Source organism: Ischnura elegans, chromosome 8 (assembly GCF_921293095.1).
Source record: "Ischnura elegans chromosome 8, ioIscEleg1.1, whole genome shotgun sequence".
NCBI lineage: Eukaryota > Metazoa > Arthropoda > Insecta > Odonata > Coenagrionidae > Ischnura > Ischnura elegans.
In genome coordinates this window covers 95,167,627-95,184,928 of record NC_060253.1, presented here as the reverse complement: position 1 = coordinate 95,184,928, position 17,302 = coordinate 95,167,627, and the positions used below count along the sequence as shown (strand labels likewise).

Here is a 17,302-nt window from a genome sequence, read left to right as displayed (position 1 = left end):
TCTACGGTCCACTACACTGAGTTCCCGGGAGCTTAGAGACGCTTTTGAAGCCTTTTGAATAGAAACTTCAAATCCTTCCTGCACTTACTTGCCAGTGTCAGCAGTCGGAACTCTGGTGAGTATACAGATTCTGTTGATAGCTTGGACAGTAAAATAACCTTCAAAGAATGGTTCCCTGAAATGCTTTACGTCAGTGTGAGCGAATAACTTGTGGTCGTGATTCCTCATTTGATTTATAAATCAATTCATTAGGATTGCTGTCAGATGTTGCCAAATTAGGCGAAACGGCGAGCGTGAGTGTGATGGATCCAATTCCAATGATTTTTCGCTCTGCAAATCACGTTTGAAAGTGCGGTCGCTTTACATATTCCGTTACATCCCTTTCTGTTAAATTTTCTAAATAAATATTGGTGTATGAGACTGCTGAACCCCCACACAGAATTACTCAAGCATTTATGTCGTCGGAAAGGACGCATAACATACCATTAAGCCAGATTATCCAAGTAATTATTTGATACTCCGATACAATAATCGATATTTTTAATAATTATGGTGGTGAAATATCTCTTGGCTAATGTGTATGCTGTAAAGGTAAATATATTTCATTAAAATAAGAGCAGGATGTCAGGATACAAATCTGTAAAAATAATGACTCTATATCAGTATTTACAATCTGAAATAAATACTGTAAGTTGCTCCCCACATGTATTCTGAAAGAGATAAATTAGTGCAATATTTATTCATTATAAATGAACAGGAAATAAATAGTAATAAATAAATGATTGTTGCTAGATTTATACATAGGAAAAAGCTTTGCTGAAGGAAGCGATGCAGCAATGTTTTATAAGAGTAATAATTATTAGATATACTTACCGCTGAATATTTTCTTTAAATGTACTATCACTTTGAACCAAGCATATGAAGAATATAGCATGCATGCTAGGCATATTTTACGGAAAACGCAAACGCCTCTGGGTCTAGAGTTCGTTCTAGTTTCGCTAAATAGTTCGTTGGTTATACTCTTACGGATTGAATCCTCTCATGTTTAAAAGTAAAGCTGTTAAGCTATATAAGTAAATGTTTTGACTTCTGACGTATAAACGGAAAATAGTTTCTATGAACCACTTGCTATCAAAGGGATATGCTCTCAAGGAGTGGGGGCATAAGGATAGAAATATACTGATACTATAGCAGAATTAATTTAATTGCGTAGTGTGCTATGGTCTCCCGTAATTTCCCATTTTCGAATGAAATTATATTAATAAAATATACCATTATTCAATCTTTGATACTGGTCGCAGGTTTTGGAATAAGCTATCGATGCGATTACTTTCCGTAGTAGGCAATACTTCGAAAGCAAGCTCTACGTAGACTAGTTATTCTAACGTATTCCACATTATTTATTAGACCATAAATTTTATGTATTCCCATATGATCGTATTTTCTGACCATTCGATGCAGCCAATATTTTTTCCTTTAAAGAGTTATAAACAATGAAAACTCTTATTTACTTGCATCCTGCCAATATCACGGTCAAATTCCTCATTAGCTTACTACTTTAGGTCCATCATGTGTGTCTACCGGATTCGATTCATATTTTATGCTTTAGCAATACATCGGGATCCATCTACCATGATCATTGACACTAACATTGACATTGGCATAGGGAGACTAAAATAAGATATTAATATTGCTAGAATTGAACTTAGTTAGCAGTAAAGAATAGAGTGCTCGTTGCTCAGTTTTGTAATATTCTGAAAGTGGGCAGCGAAATTATTTTCATAGCCGGGAAAACGAAGAGCTAGTTCGATCATGAGCAGACTTATTCATCCTTAAAGGATAGAAAAAACCCGATCTCATTACTGAGGTATTGGATTTTTCCTCGGTTGCCTTCCTCTAATAAAAAAATCTTTTGTTAAAGCAAAAACAGAGGTGCTTGGGACTGACAAGTTAGAAACGATTTTATAGAAGCGCGCTGAACGATCGATCCTAGTGTTTGTTAGAGATATTCTGTTCGAAAACAAATAAAGTGATTCTCGTTTTCTCGGTTAAAATTAACTGCCGAACGTGACAACTGCCTTTGGGATCGGGTCTTTTTACATTCTTTTGTTATAGAGATATGAACTTTTCAAAGAGGCGGGCGGGCTTAATGAATCGAAGCAGTGAGCCAGCATGAACAAATCATTCGTTCCAAATTAAGCATAAATAATGTATAGTATGAAACAAAGGATGATGAATAGGTATCTACCACCGGACTGACCGGAGCTGGCGGGCGCTCAGGCTACTCTCTTCGGCCGGCCGAAGTCGAACCTGTGCCCCCGCCGGCGGATGCAAAAAAATGAAACATTTTGGGAAGGTTGTTGGAGTGGAGAAACTTTCGTACTTACCAGCGTCCACAATGACGTCGATGAGGTCCATACTCTTGGCGAAAGCGTCCCGGAGATTGACGTGGTGGAAGGACACGATGGATCCCTCTCGCTTGGCCCTCTCTAGGGCCTCCCTGCGCTTAAGGGCTTTCTCCCTCCTCATCTGGTTCTTGTAGAACTCGGCGAAATTATTTACAATGATGGGAATGGGGAGTGCGATGACCAGAACCCCGCAGATGCAGCACACACTGCCTATCACTTTTCCCAGAGGAGTGGTCGGGTAGATATCCCCGTATCCCACCGTGGTCATCGTGATCCCCGCCCACCAGAAAGTCTCCGGAATGGAAATGAACTTTGTTCCCGTCTCCTCCTTCTCCGCGAAATACGCTAGCGATGAGAATATGAGCACGCCCATGGCAAGGAAGAGCATGAGCAGTCCGAGCTCCTTGTACGAGTTCCTGAGCGTGAATCCTAGGGACTGCAGCCCGGTAGAGTGCCTCGCCAGCTTGAGGATTCTCAGTATCCTCATAATCCGGAAGATCTGCACGACCCTGCGGACGTCCTGGAACTGGTCGGTGGCGTTCTTATTGGTCTCCAGGAGGAAGAGGGACACGAAGTACGGTAGGATGGCTAGGAGATCTATCACGTTGAGACCGCCCTTGAAGAACTTCCACTTGTCGGGAGAGGCGCTGAATCTCAGGACGTACTCGAGGGTGAACCACGTGATGCAAACGGCTTCGATCATGGCCAGCTGCGGGTTGTCAACCTGGTTTCCTTTCTCGTCCACCACCTGGAGGCTCGGTATGGTGTTCAGAGTGAGTGCGATGGTCGACAACACGATGAACAGAATGGAGATGACCGCTATGACCTGTTTGTTTGTAGACGTTGAGAGTAAGTAAGTCGAATAATTATACCTTCAATAGTTTCAGTTGAGAGGGAGATGAGAAGACAGGGCGAAACCAAAACCATTCTTGCCCATGGATCTCAATTAGAGTCATGCCAGTGGTTAGTAGCTATGAGCTAGTATTTCAATCCCAGGCGATTATTTGTAGATTCAGCAGAGTTGATTCTTGTTAGTTCATTATTTGCTAAAAATATGGGAAACGCTCATAATTTATTCAGCCGGACTCCACATAGTACCTGCTTCATTAGAATAACCTTTGATATCTTCACGGGCCGTTGATGATATATATGAAGGCCGTCCTAGTAAACCTTTGACTGTAGTCAACATGGGAGATGAATTGTTATATGTAGCATTCTTTTAAGGTTAACTAGGTACCTACTATTTACGATTTGGAATTGGGTGATAGTGTGCTAGAATACTTCACTTGAAGTTCGAAGGTTCCTATGCACTCTTAGTTGAACTCTCATCTATGAATAACCCAAAGGTTTTCTTTTCGTCTTGATTCGAAGGCGGAAGTTAAAAGGAGAATTAGCGGTTGGCTTGCTTAATTTGTTTTTGTGTGGGAATTCGGAACTCACTTTCAATCACATTTGGGATTTTACTCGGGAGAGATTGGTAAAAATTTTACGGTATGTGTGCTGCACGCACACACTTCACCGTATGATTTACTTATTGAGACAATTGTTTTTGATGCGCATGGTTGTTGACAAAGTATGGATACCTTTGAAAGAATATTATTCACTGTTTAAGTTAATATTGTATCAAATTATTACGGAGGCTTCCACTTAATATTGTATCATTTAAATTATTTTCTGCATTAGATTTCTCTCTTTGAAAAATTTCGTTCCTGATAAAAAAATTTCCAAGGGGGGTTTCAAAGATGATTTTTTAAGTTTGGAAAAATGTGTTACTCTGATGATTATTGCATTCAGAGTATAATGCTTTTAATGGAAAGTATTTATGGATATGAAGGTTTGTATAGCGAGTGAGTTATCATATTGAATCCGACAACAACTTTTTTAAGCGCACGAGAAAGTGTACCCATTGGAAAATATCTTATTTCTTATTAGTGAATGGCCTTTATTTCAGTTTTATGTGTGGCTTTAATACTTTATACAGGATCAATATACCTTGATCTCATGATTCAAAATAACTTAATGTCCGTGACCATGAATGTGCGGCTTGGTTCCTTTCATGTCTACGCTTTCCTCGTTTTCTTGTCACAACTATTTTATTCCTTTGTTTGCAAGTCTGTAATAAGTACCTTATTCAATCCTTAAGCGTTTTTGTAACTCGCTCAAATCATTAATGGGAATAACTTTTCCTTCGTAAAAATGGACATTCAAATCACTGAAGCAGTGGGAAAATCAGCGATTTATTTGCAGATATAATTAGCATTGGCTGTTTGAGGACAAAACGTTATTTATGATTATTCGTTTTAATATGCAACGGGCTCCGAGAAAACGTTTTCTAGCTAAAATAAATTAAACGGAACTTAACTCTTGGATTCTTATTAAGGACTTGAAAAGTAAGAAACTAAATAAATTTGTGGTGATCTGCTATCCGTTGGAGTGAATATCTTTTTTTTAACATCTCCTTAATATCGATTTCTGAATCTCAGTTATCTGGGGTCGTAGTCACAGGTAATTTTCTCAACCTCGCTGTCCAGAATAAGTCACATTTACGACCTCCTATTTTCTCGACGGCCGCGGATAGTTGGCAAGGAAACGAGCTTTGTGGTTTAAAAAGCTTTAAGGGATGAAGTTCATTGTTTGGAAAAGTGGACGGAATTCCATTTTTATCACCTCCGTCGCCGTTTGGAGAGAGGAAGCTTCGTTGGCTCATCCTAAATTCCGAAGGATCCTGGCGGTGTCACGCGAATAGGGTTTGTTGTGGTAAGCCAACCCAGAGGGGCCCTTGACATTCCCGATCCCATCATTATTCTCTCTTGAAAATTTCTGCGGAAGCTGAGTGGGATTGAGGAGGTTTATGACGTCAGCAGTGTAAAGTGTGGCGTTTATCACAAGTGGAGGAAATAACCGAAATATGGACATCCCGGAAGACCAAAATCTGGTGGCACCAGTTATTCATTCCCTTTTCCTAGAAAAGTGGTCTACATCACTAGAATTTTGTTAGGGGGTTGCTTTAGAATTATCTTGCGGTATGATTTAACTGCGTGCTCAGGGTATTTTTTAGCTAACTTGGAATAAAACTGGGAACACTGTTGATGAACCTTATGGGAGGAAAAGGAAATTAGGAAGCTTCTTCACTAGGAAGCTAGTCCTATATATTTAGGCTATTCGCTAAGTAGCCAAGAAGTTATGGGATATTATAAGTTAATCAGTCAATGAATGGATAAAGTATACTGGAATTTCTCCAAAAGTTCTTCTTTGTTTTTATCAAACTTAGTTGAAACGGAGATCATCTTCGTACGCATTTTGATTCATTTGCAATTAATGGTGGAAGCTGTATTTCCAAGCTATTGTCTCGTCCGTGTTTTAACATATTATTCGGAAATCCTATTGGATGCAAATGCGAAATTATTTCCAAAATTACTATCACTAAGTTGTATTATTATATAATTTCTGTATATATCTCTGTGGTTAAAAAAAATTTAAACTCAAGGTATGATTTTTCAGCGTTATATTTACCATTAATTTTTCCGTTTGTTTGCATATCTTATATTTTCAACGCTTGGAAAGGTAAATATGAGATATGTGAATTAAAATCAATTAAATTATCTTTATTATATGAACCTCGAATTTGTCTCGAATTACTGAAACTTTTCTTCCCACGAAGATACACAGATTTCGACAATATTTTAAGCATTAAATGAATTATTTGCGAGATGAGAGCTCCAGAAATAATGTGTAAAAATTCCACGGGGGAAGAAATAATTCGTTTTGACCTGGATTCGAACCCGGACCACCCGATTTCCGGTCGAATGCTTTAGCCAGTTTATCTATCGAGGCATCATTCACCTATGAGGAAATTTGTGGACTATACAGGACAAGATGGATGGATTTCCACAGGGCGGAAAAACGACTCGGTGGCTTAACTGATTGAAACACTCGACCGGAAATCGGGGGATCCGGGTTTGAATCCCGGTCAAGGCGAATTATTTTCTACTCTGTGGAATTTTCACACAATTTTTGTATTGCGGGTGACTCCGTAAAATTTTCACCATGGCTAATCCCGGTATACTTAAATTACTCTAGATATTTCTTTACTCAATGGAGGCATGTCGCTTTTTTCCGTTCTCTCAATCTTTTTTCTACACGCACAACTGGTTCCAATCAGGGACTCATACGCATTCAAATACATTTTGACTCGTGTGGCTCTACATTTTCGTGCAGCCACCTCTTCCCTGATGCACCTTTGGTCGTCTTCCCTTACTGCTTCCTCTATGTCACCGTCCGTCCGGTTTCTCCCTTTTAAACTCCCTCACTTCGGCTTCTCCGAAGGTTGGTGAATTAATTATTCAGTGGCTTGGGCATGGGACGCTCATCCTTCAGGGGATAGTGACGCGGCCTGGGCCGCCCTCAATGAACGTGGAGGAAACTCTCTGCCCTCCAGGGTCCCCGGAAGGGTCAGAATCCCGCTTCGGGATCCACGGGGGGAATTTGGGGGTCAGATTCTGCCTCGAAGGGTATGGAGAATGAATAGGCGGAAGGGGAATTGCTTGGGCGGACGTGGATCACGAGTGGATGGGGATTGAATGCTGAGGAAAGGATGGGGAGGAATCGAAATGGCTATCTTGTATACGTATAAAAAGTCATAAAAAGTTCAACGAGGAGTGGTTCGTCGTTAATTCTTATTTTGTAGTTTTATGACAATCAAAATTTATTTAACCGAACAGAAAGTGCAAAAGCAGCTGTAATGGGTGATCTAAAATGGCGGCTTAAAACTCAGGACTAGTTCCAAAGAATTTTCTAGTTTTCTTTCTTTCATGTGTTATATTTCAAATGAAAGGAATAAATATTATCGTTCTTGACCTTTTAGGACAATTTCAAGGTGGTGAAATAACAAGTCGTCTTCCCCTACGTGTAGGTATAGTGTGCCACATTTATACCTACTTTAGCTTTCCTAAGTAGTATATCGATGAGACGTTATTATTCGATCCTAACTCTTCCTTAACACTACCAATGATATTAATAACCTTCACATTCTACTAACAGGAACAAAGAGAAAAATTCTTCACTGCGCTTGTATTTAGGAGCATCCTGTGTAAGGATATGTATAAGAGTCGCTGGAATGCCGGAAGTAGTTGAAGCGGAGGTCGTGGAGGGAACACTTGATGAACATGGAAGCAAGAGGCTTGAATTTGGAATGCGAGAAAGTTGAATTACACAAATAGTGAGGAAGAGCGAAATAATTTAAACGTAAGAATGTGGCAATCTCTCGTACTGAGTGACAGATGTGACGGACTTTTCCTGGTATTAAAAGGGTTACGTATAAAATCGAAGAATTTAATTAAGTATCTATAGGGTCATATGGCTGAAGACCTGTCGTCACTGCTTTTTTTTGATGGATTTTTTAATTATCATGTGCTTTATTTATGACGCCCATGAGCAACTCTCTCTTTCTGCTAAGATTTTATGGGAACTTAGAACTTATATATAATCAATTACATCTGTATAGAGGTAAAGTGTCATGGCTGTTTTTATGACAGAAATAGATTTAAAAATTATTATTAATCGTTGAGATTGCCATTATGATTGGAAACTGAGAGAAATTAGGGTAAGCTATTGAAATGAGTATAGAAAAGAACTCCGCCTGTTTTTCATTTCGGAGATCTGATTTAACGAGTGTTTTCGCGTCAAACCATGTACGAATATTTTTCTTCGGCTTCCGAACGTCTTCCTTTAATTGACGTGTCTGATGTTCTTTCTGTCACTTTCATTTGTAGTAAAATGCAGGACGAATAGTGTCAATTATTCTTGGATCTCTGTGTGTTTCAACCCTAAGCTTCGATCGCCATGATGGGGCCCATTAAAAAGAAAAAAAAACAAGAGGAGGGCATTAAAACGTTACTGAAGGGGAAATGATCACGGACAGTGTTTATTTACTTTCAGGAAATCTGAAAATAGACGCAGTGTTTGCTTCGAGTGGGCGATATGGGAAAACAAGTCGGCGAGATGAGTGCTTTCGACTTGGTATATTTAGAATGGGGAGAGCCTGCTGATGAAGCTAGTGGGACAATATATATATGGGCGTGAAGACTACAATGAGCGAGGCTAGAACAGGCAACACCTGATGCATTGCGGATGGTCTGAAGAAGAGAATATTATAAACGAATGAATGAATGAAAAAGATGATCAGACGTCATGATTAGGGAAGAGGTTCGTCATAAGTTTAAAACGTGTGGCTTGATCAACATTCTATTTCAATATTCATTCATCGATTAGCACCTTTTTTTACTAGAAGTCTTTGACGATTCCTCTGTCATTCAAACATTTTTTTATCTCCCTGAGAAGTCAAAACATAATGAAAAAAATCCTATTTTATATAGAAAATAAAATTTTACTTCTATTGGGTGAATATGTAATCAAAAGTTACAAACAAATGGTATTGTTTATAGGGCAGATTTAGTTGACAACTTTCGTTTAAAAAATGTGGTTTTTCATTTTTTCATCACGAATGAAAAAAACTGAAAAATAGTGGTAATTATACTTCTATATTCTACCTGTATTGTTGAATTAAAAAAAGTCTATTGTTGCAATGACGAGGATATAAAATTAAATCAGATCAAAAAATTTAATGGATGGGAAATTTTTTAATTTCTATGATACTTGATTTTTGATTTGATTAAACTGTCTGATGAGGGTTTTAGGCAAGAGAGAAAGAATGACGATATCTTTTCAATCCCTCCATCATTTTCATTCTGTTGTTCTTTTTACATCTCGAAGGTTCTAATATTCATTTTGATTCTTACCGTTACAAAAAGAAATGAGCCTGTTGATAAAAGCTACGTTTTTGGAAAAATGTTCAATGGAATACTATTTGCTTTCTTGGAATAAGAGTATTTTGGACATTCCATGAATGGAGTCAATTTCTCGGTAAGAGACACTAAAATCTTTGTTTGAGAATAAGTGGGAATATTAAGTTTTGGAAACGTTTTGGAGAACACGATCTTCGGCTCTAGGCTCATATTATGAAGATAAAACTCGAATGTTGAGAAAAATGAAATGAGAAAAATTGGGGAGAAATAGAAAAGCTCAGCTTAACAGCCTAAAATGAGGGAAGATTGTTCCCGTGATTCAGTGGAAGTGTGACTGGATTTAAGTAATTTAACGAAATATAACTAATGTATATGATATCAAGGGAGGTTTTTGATGGGCATTATCAACGAGGACAGTTGAGTAAACGTGAAAGTGAAAACGAGCCAAGTGATTTCTCACCGATGGAATAGTCTGGGTGGAAATTGAGGGTAAAACAAATAGTGTTACCGAAATTTTATGTTGGTGTGCATGCATACGTTGTCTCAGAGAAAAATAAAATCACACGAGGAAGTAGAGAACCAAACCACGAGATTATTCAGCATAGCATAGCCTTAAAGGAATCCGAAAGTGGAAAATAAGGAAGAGGATAATCGATTGTGGGTGGATAGAATGGTTACTGCTGCTTCGGCGAACAAAAGCTAGCGGAGGAGAGATGAAAAATGGGAAACTTGATGGAGTAGCGGATCTCCGATGGCTGATGGATCGAGTGTTGCCGTGAAGACGATGGATGGCTTAGGCTTGAAACTCCCTTCACGAAAGGTTGCGTTGATCGAGAATGGGGGCTGGAAGTCGGCAGGAGAAGTATTCGGCGTTGAGTGACGAAGACAATGAGGAACGACGGTTCCGAGACTTCGAATGCAAAGCATTACTCTCCGCGAGCCCCCCGTTAACTGCGGTTGTGTGGAGTTCATTAGTCGTGTAATTGCTGCCAAAGTCGCTTCGTGGAACGTAGCTAAGCTGTATGAGGGATCTGATAGAAGACAAGTCTCTTAGCTATCATCTCAACCCCTCAATCCTATAATAGCTTAATCCTTAAACTAATTCAGCTTACATAGTGTCATTACTCGTCCATTATGGTTCTGCGGGTCTGAAATATTGACATGAATTTTTGGTATGTATACTTACTTTTACGGCGGTTAAAATAATTAAGTCAAACATGTAAGGTTACGATTTCTTTCGAACGATTCCATTATTAATCGACTTATAGTTTTATGAACTTCATAAGCTCTAAAACTTTAGTGACACGTTTTTTAGCGTTAAAGTTACAACTTAAGACACTGTAGTCTAAATAATATTTGCAATTTATTATGGCATCATAGTCACTTTTTAAGGAGGTAGTTATTGCATATTATAAAGATTAATATTTTAAAATAATATTAAACACATCAAAAAGATAACGTTGTAAAAAATGACACGAAAATTTTGTCGTTGACTCTTAACATTTCAACGTTCTTCATACGGTTTTCTGATGTTAAACCCTCGCCGTACAGCATTGTAAGCCATTTCCATGAAAGAAAGTTGGTGAAAAAGAAAGCAGCCATATTTTCGAAGTGCTAACCATATTTCATTCGAAGATTACGTGTATGTAACACATGTAAACAGTTAACAAATGTCACCGATCTATCCTATCTTAATTCATGTTAACAGAGTGAGTAATGAGTTGCAGAGAACAAGACTACGGCCTTTGATAGAAGTCAAGTTTTTCAGTGTCAGTTTAATTACGTCTATATTCAATAACCATCAGATTTTTGTTGAAAGGAAACAGTTATCTCGTTTTGATGTATGTCGGTTCTAGAGTGTAAATTTGTCTTTGATATGATAGACGGATTGTTTAGCCCAGCCAACCCTTCACATGAACACTACGGCATGAGACTTCAGTAGTGAATGTTGTAATTTTGCGATTATAGCTTACTTCCGAATTCCACGAATTTTCGTTTCAGGAATAAATTGTGTATTGTCTTCGATATCATCTCGAGCATGCAGTTGACGCATTTCAGGATAAAGTCTCTTCTCAAGGGGAAGTGTTGAAAACTTTTCTCCTACTATTTTGCGTTCTGGGAAAGATATGCCCGCGTCGCCAAATTTCCTCTATTTCCTAGAAGCTATTCTGTGGGTGGATTAAAGCTTTGTAGCTGTTGAATGTCTCCCCAGGTAAAAATAGTTTCGCGTGCACTTTATTACGCCAAGGGTTCATCATTCTTTCTCACTTTTCGTTTTTTACTTTGTGCTCACGAGTTACTGTATTAATACTCTCGGTAACTCGGAACGGACGTGAATGTCTTCTTTTTTGTCGATTTTTGGGACTTTTTATTAAACATCTTCCAATGAAAATGTAATCACTTTCATGAAACGCTTTCCTACTCTCATGCCAATAGTTTCTTGAAGGGTTGAGTATTATGTGTTTAGTTTAAAAAAAATATGGTGAAATAGACCAAGGAAACTCGTCTCAATGAATCCTTTTAGAACACTGGGTTGAGGTAGAGGCCCCATTAAAAACTGAGGTGTAGCTTGCAATTCAAATTGAATGAGGAATGGGGCTTGGGAGGTTAGTGCGAAAGATCTGAAGAAATTACAATTTGAACGATTTGAATGTAAATCTAAGAAAGAGATAAATGAAGAGTTTTATGAAAGGTGTAAATCGATTCATGAGCAAGATCACGCATTTGTGGTGCCATATAGCTCTGTATAAATCCAAGTCAGGTCAGTCGCGGAGTAAATTGAGAATGTAAATTTTTATCGTCTGGGGATCCGCATTGGAGAAGTTAGGTATTCATTAACTTATTTATGGGGTAAGAGGTGGTTTAAGATGTTCCCTCCCTGTTGATAGGTTTTCATACATAACAAAATATCTATAAGGGGATCCGTGGGAGAAAAAAATAGTTAAATTCACTTTCTCGAAAATGAGTTCTGAGAATGTCATCAGGTCATGTATGAAACTGAGGGGTAATAAATATTATCATATTTTCATTTTAAAACCTCTTGATATGACCTATAGTTCAACAGATAGATTATGAATTATAAAATATAGCCTCATGTGTGGCTTCCTTAATTCATTAGAGCGAATAATAATAATCTTTTTCTGCTGTAAATCGTCTGAAAAATGTTCATGGACTCTCCCACGTGGAAGACAGATGCCCGAGTTGCGTGCAGCGTTGCAGTTCTGAGTAATCATTCCATTTTGGCGTAGGTGCATCGTGGGGCCTGCATCATAGTATGAGGATGGAAATTTCACGTCTCCCTAGTGAGCAGAACCTCGGCTGGTAATGGTTAGAGAGAGCCAAAACTTGTCCCATGTGCCCCGAAGGGAAATGGACCACTGTTTCCCACGAGGGAACAGTTTACGGCACCTTCGGGACCACGATGAGGTCTGCAAGGAACAACCCAACGCTGTAAAATGGGGAGTCGAGATAAATTATGAGAGCATGGCGTGATTTACCGAAGCTTTGGGGAAAAAGAGTGTAATTAAGCTAAGAATTAAAATTCTTATAAAAATCGTACCCTGCATTCCTTCTAAGAATACAAGGAAATTTTTAGATTGTATAAAATTGTTTTTTTTTCTACGATTTGTGAGTTGAGTCATTATAAATTTTATATAACTACTCCCCATGCTGTAAATTACGCAAGAGTTAGCAGAAATGCTTTTTTGTTCCGGCATCATTTCTTTTTTTTTAATGGAATGAATGTGGATGGTTCGAAAAATGTTTGTGGATAAAATAAAAGTATCATGGAATGCACTTTTAAATTGTATGTTTTTAATTAGCTATTACATTTATGAAATAAGAGTGATTATCCGTGGATAAACGAGGCCGAATCGGCAATGTCTCGTAATTAATAATTATTTTAATTAAAGCTGAAAATTTCCTGGGAAAATGATTCCTGAATCTTGCCGAACACAGTGATGCTATTACCATAAACTAACCGGTCACCATAGTTCGCGTCCGGTCCGAATCGGTCACACTTAGTTCGCGTAAAACGACTTTCAGTGCCGTTCCTTAGAATTCGGGGGTGGATCGAGCTAATTTCATTTGTGGTAGCGGTGAAGGTTCACTACTTTTACGGACGCCTGGGGGCCATAGGGTGAGGTATTAGGTAGGCACAAGGACGAGGCAGGACCTCTTTTGGAAAACTTAAAGATTGGAACCAGTGTACAGTATTGAATAGGGTAGTTTCCTTCATCAAAGAAAACAAAAGGCATTGATGGCGATTCGTTACCCACCATTAGTGTATTCATAATACACAAATTATTTGGTTTTTGAAATACCGGTTTAGACGAATGGCGAGGGTCAAATTTTAACCTCATTTGAAAAAGGCCAGATTGGCGCCCATGCGATTCCACTCCACGTGACGTCACAGGGACCTAGTTTCTACACGAGAGGATAGGAGTTATGCATCGTCAGAGGCTACCAATGCATGCATGAGGCACAGAACTCAGGGAAACATGTCTTAATAATCACCTATTAAAACTGGCTAAGGTCGGAAAGTTTTCTTCGCTTGATAAGGTATTAATAAACCTTTTTTAAGCCATGCGCTACCAGACAGGAAGGTACTCAGCTACCCGTTAGCATCCTGCGTCCTATCAGCGCTCAGAGCCTCGATCAAGGTCACCTACCAGGCGGGAGGGGGAACCAGAAATGCGTCGCACGGACTTTTTCCCTTCATTCCTACTTAAGCGTCGCGTTTTCGCGCGCTTGAAATTTTTCACTTTTCATTTGATCGCGAAAAATAGATATCGTCATTTAAAAATCTAAAAGCGTGAAATACGTACTCCAGGAGTAATAATCTTTCGATTTAGGCAATAAAAAAATAATAGGAAACCACCCTATTGTCAAAATAAAACTGGCGTTGACGAATCACATAAATGATTACCGATTTCACTTCTCCCAGGAATATCGGGATGGGTTTCCCACTCCCTGCATCTGCCACTGAATCGATATCTACAACGGGTCTGGTACTGAGCGAAATGTGACTTATGCTGGAGAGGGTATTTCTTGTGGTGGAGGATAGTTATGGATAAAGTAAACTAAAAAGGAAATTTGGGAAAAATAATGGTAGATATGAGGCTATTGTGGATTTCGTGCGTATAGATAACATGATGGGTATAGTTCTTTGCTTAAACTTTGCTGGAGGCATATTATTATCCGACGCGGTCGTCTTCTGGAAAAGTCCTCTCTTTTCATAAATGACTACGTCAAAATTCTTTGGTGGCATTATTCTCTCCGGGGCTAAAATCAGTTCCTCTTGAGATTTTTCCATTTTCTTTCCTTTATAGAGAAACTAAGATTTATACTGGTAGGTTTTATAGCATATATACTGTAATTCAGTGAAATCAAGGCATACTTTTCTTGTGATTTTGAAAATTATTTATCCTTTAAAACGGGACTATTTGCAAAGCAAATCAATTTTTTATCATACAAATGGTGATTTTGGAACGAGAATAGCAGTTTGTTTAAAAATATATTTAAAATAGTTGACATCATTACGAAAAATTTAGATTTTCGTCCCAATTATACTCAATACATGTTAGTGTTTAAGATTACCGAAATGGTTATATTTTAGTTTTGCTTATTATTAACATTGTTCAAAAATACCATGTTGTTATTTAAATGAGTAATATAATTTTAGAATTAATGCTGCGTTACATTTGCTCGAAAAAGGTTAAACAAAACCTTTGAGTCATTTCATTAAAATATACTCTGCCAAGCAAATCCTTAGATTTTACTACATTGGAAACAAACAATCTTAAAAAGAAACATAGCGATATTATTCTTATATCAACCTTTGCGTGAATGAATGCCTTTTGCATTTCTATTAAAAAAATTTACCAATAACTGCCATTTACTTTTTGGAACCTTTTCATAAAAGTTACCTTTTTTATGAATAAAAAGATATATTGTGAGAGAAACATTCCTTGCTGGTCGGCATTGCTGCCATAAAAGCTCCAAGAGTTAGCACGGCGCTTCAAAATGCAGAATTAAGCGTAGCAATGGGTTAGTAAATGCAGTCAATTATTTAATAAAGAGGGAAGAGCTATTTACAAAAGTGGGAATTGAACATTGGTGCAACTAGTCGAGTGACTGATGAGGAAAGTAAGGCAAGAAATTAGAGGAATTGGAAAAAAATTGCAGGTAAAACAATGAAGGGTACATGACGAAATCAGGAAATGAAGAAGTTAGCCATAATGTAGTGAAGAACGTACAAAGCTCATGTAATATGTGGACTGTTTTCTTGTATATCATGTTTCAACCCGTTTTTATAAATTCCCTCTTAGCAGAGGCGTTAATGCTAAAGTAAAACAAATTGTAATCCAGCACAAAATTAATGGATGGGAAATTAATCACGGACGTGATAGAAAGACAGCGTTTCTTTGTCTATATCGAGCAATAAACTCTTCTTTCTGAATGGAGAAGACCTTTCTTCAGTTCGTTTCCACGGATCTTGAAATTGCGGTGGAAAAAAGGGGGAGCGAATCATTGCAAAAATATTGATAATAATTATTCTGACGTTATTATAAAGTTTCGCCGTCAATATCTCGCACATTTTCCTCTGCAAAACTTGACTTGTATCTTGCTTCGTTCGGATAGCCATTTAACTGGTTATTTTCAGGTTTCAGAGGTTTTCATAATTTGTTATTAAGAGGGAGTTTCTATTGAGCATATATAGGATGAAATTCCATCTTTCTTATGGTATTAGAAGAAAATCAGCAGTTAACTAAGCTTAAAACTTGAGATTCCCAAGTTACATAGGTGACCATTGTCAACACTTGCCTGCATCTGCAATTTGAAAACTTAATCTTAATATTTTCTCAGATGCTAAATATATGTATTTGATATACTTTAAAATGTTGGCTAAGTTTTACTTTGTGTAGCATGATAATTTCAAGACAATAACTTAAGTTTTAATGGAAAGTACGTTGCGAAAAGACACAGATAATGATCAATTGAAATTGAATTCATTTGGGAGCCGATTTCATTGCTGACGGTCGCAGCCTAGCGGTAGACGAGAATCAATGAACGTAGCTGACACCCATTTGGATTTACAACGGAGAATCCGGAAATTAGTGAAATTCATTGCTTTGGAGAGCGTTGTTTTGGAATTGCGGAGTTTAGCCTTTCGCAGAAGCAAAACCCGCTCAAGCAGTATCCACCTCGACGACGAGGGCGTTAAATCCACGACGTTACTCGCACTTGAAGCACGGCAATAAACAAGAAATACTATAAATTATGTCGTTTGATATTTGAGATGAATTTTGCACTGATTATTTGCGCTAGTTCTATGGTTATGAAGGAATTTGAATATTTTTTGTATTATATACCAATATGCAAATAACTACAATTGATAAATGACTGGAAATCGTTGAAGATAGATTAATATTCAGAAGTAAATAATTTGTATGCATGGATTTATCCATTAGTGATTTGAATGAAAGCAGGGTAGATGCCATATTTACTCAAAAAGGGACATAAATTATGCCGTGGCTACGTTTCACGGTTGTAATTCAGCGCTTGAGGTCAGTTTAATGCTAGTGATACTAACGAACGGAATGAGTGCATATATCACATCATTCATTCTAATTTATCCGAGACACGAGGAACAGTTACATAAGATTAAAATGACTTTTATATCACGCTTTTCACATCTATCAGTAGATTATACACTCAGCGATGCTGGATTATCAATATTTCAGTAATTTACAAGGTCTTTTCATCCATTTTAAAGGATCAACACTTTAACTTCCCTTCAATATGGCCATGAATCAAATCAAAATACGTCTTGAATAGGGGATATCTAACGTAAATTTTCGATTAATCTAACAGCGGTCAAAAACACGCATTCATTTGACCTCAAGCTTTTAGGCAAGATAACATGTATTGTTGGGTTTTGAACGGGGAATAATGGTACTATCAAACAAGGAAGAGATGATTTTGTTATGAAGATAACTGTGGGTTAATTTGGAAGTTATCGACCTCTATTACAGACTGGTAAGCAGTATGGATTTATTGAACTCCAAAAATACTTTATTGATTAATTCA

General features: G+C 37.8%; 1 protein-coding gene across 3 annotated transcripts in view; it reads right to left on the bottom strand.

Annotated features, from left to right (window-relative positions):
- The window catches only part of LOC124163949, a 250,680-nt gene that overhangs the window by 48,784 nt on the left and 184,594 nt on the right, over positions 1-17,302 (bottom strand). For all 3 annotated transcript variants that reach the window (XM_046541072.1, XM_046541073.1, XM_046541074.1), the window contains exon 4: positions 2,388-3,234. In XM_046541072.1, the coding sequence (XP_046397028.1) occupies positions 2,388-3,234 (847 nt within the window). The remainder of the gene's footprint in view (positions 1-2,387; positions 3,235-17,302) is intronic.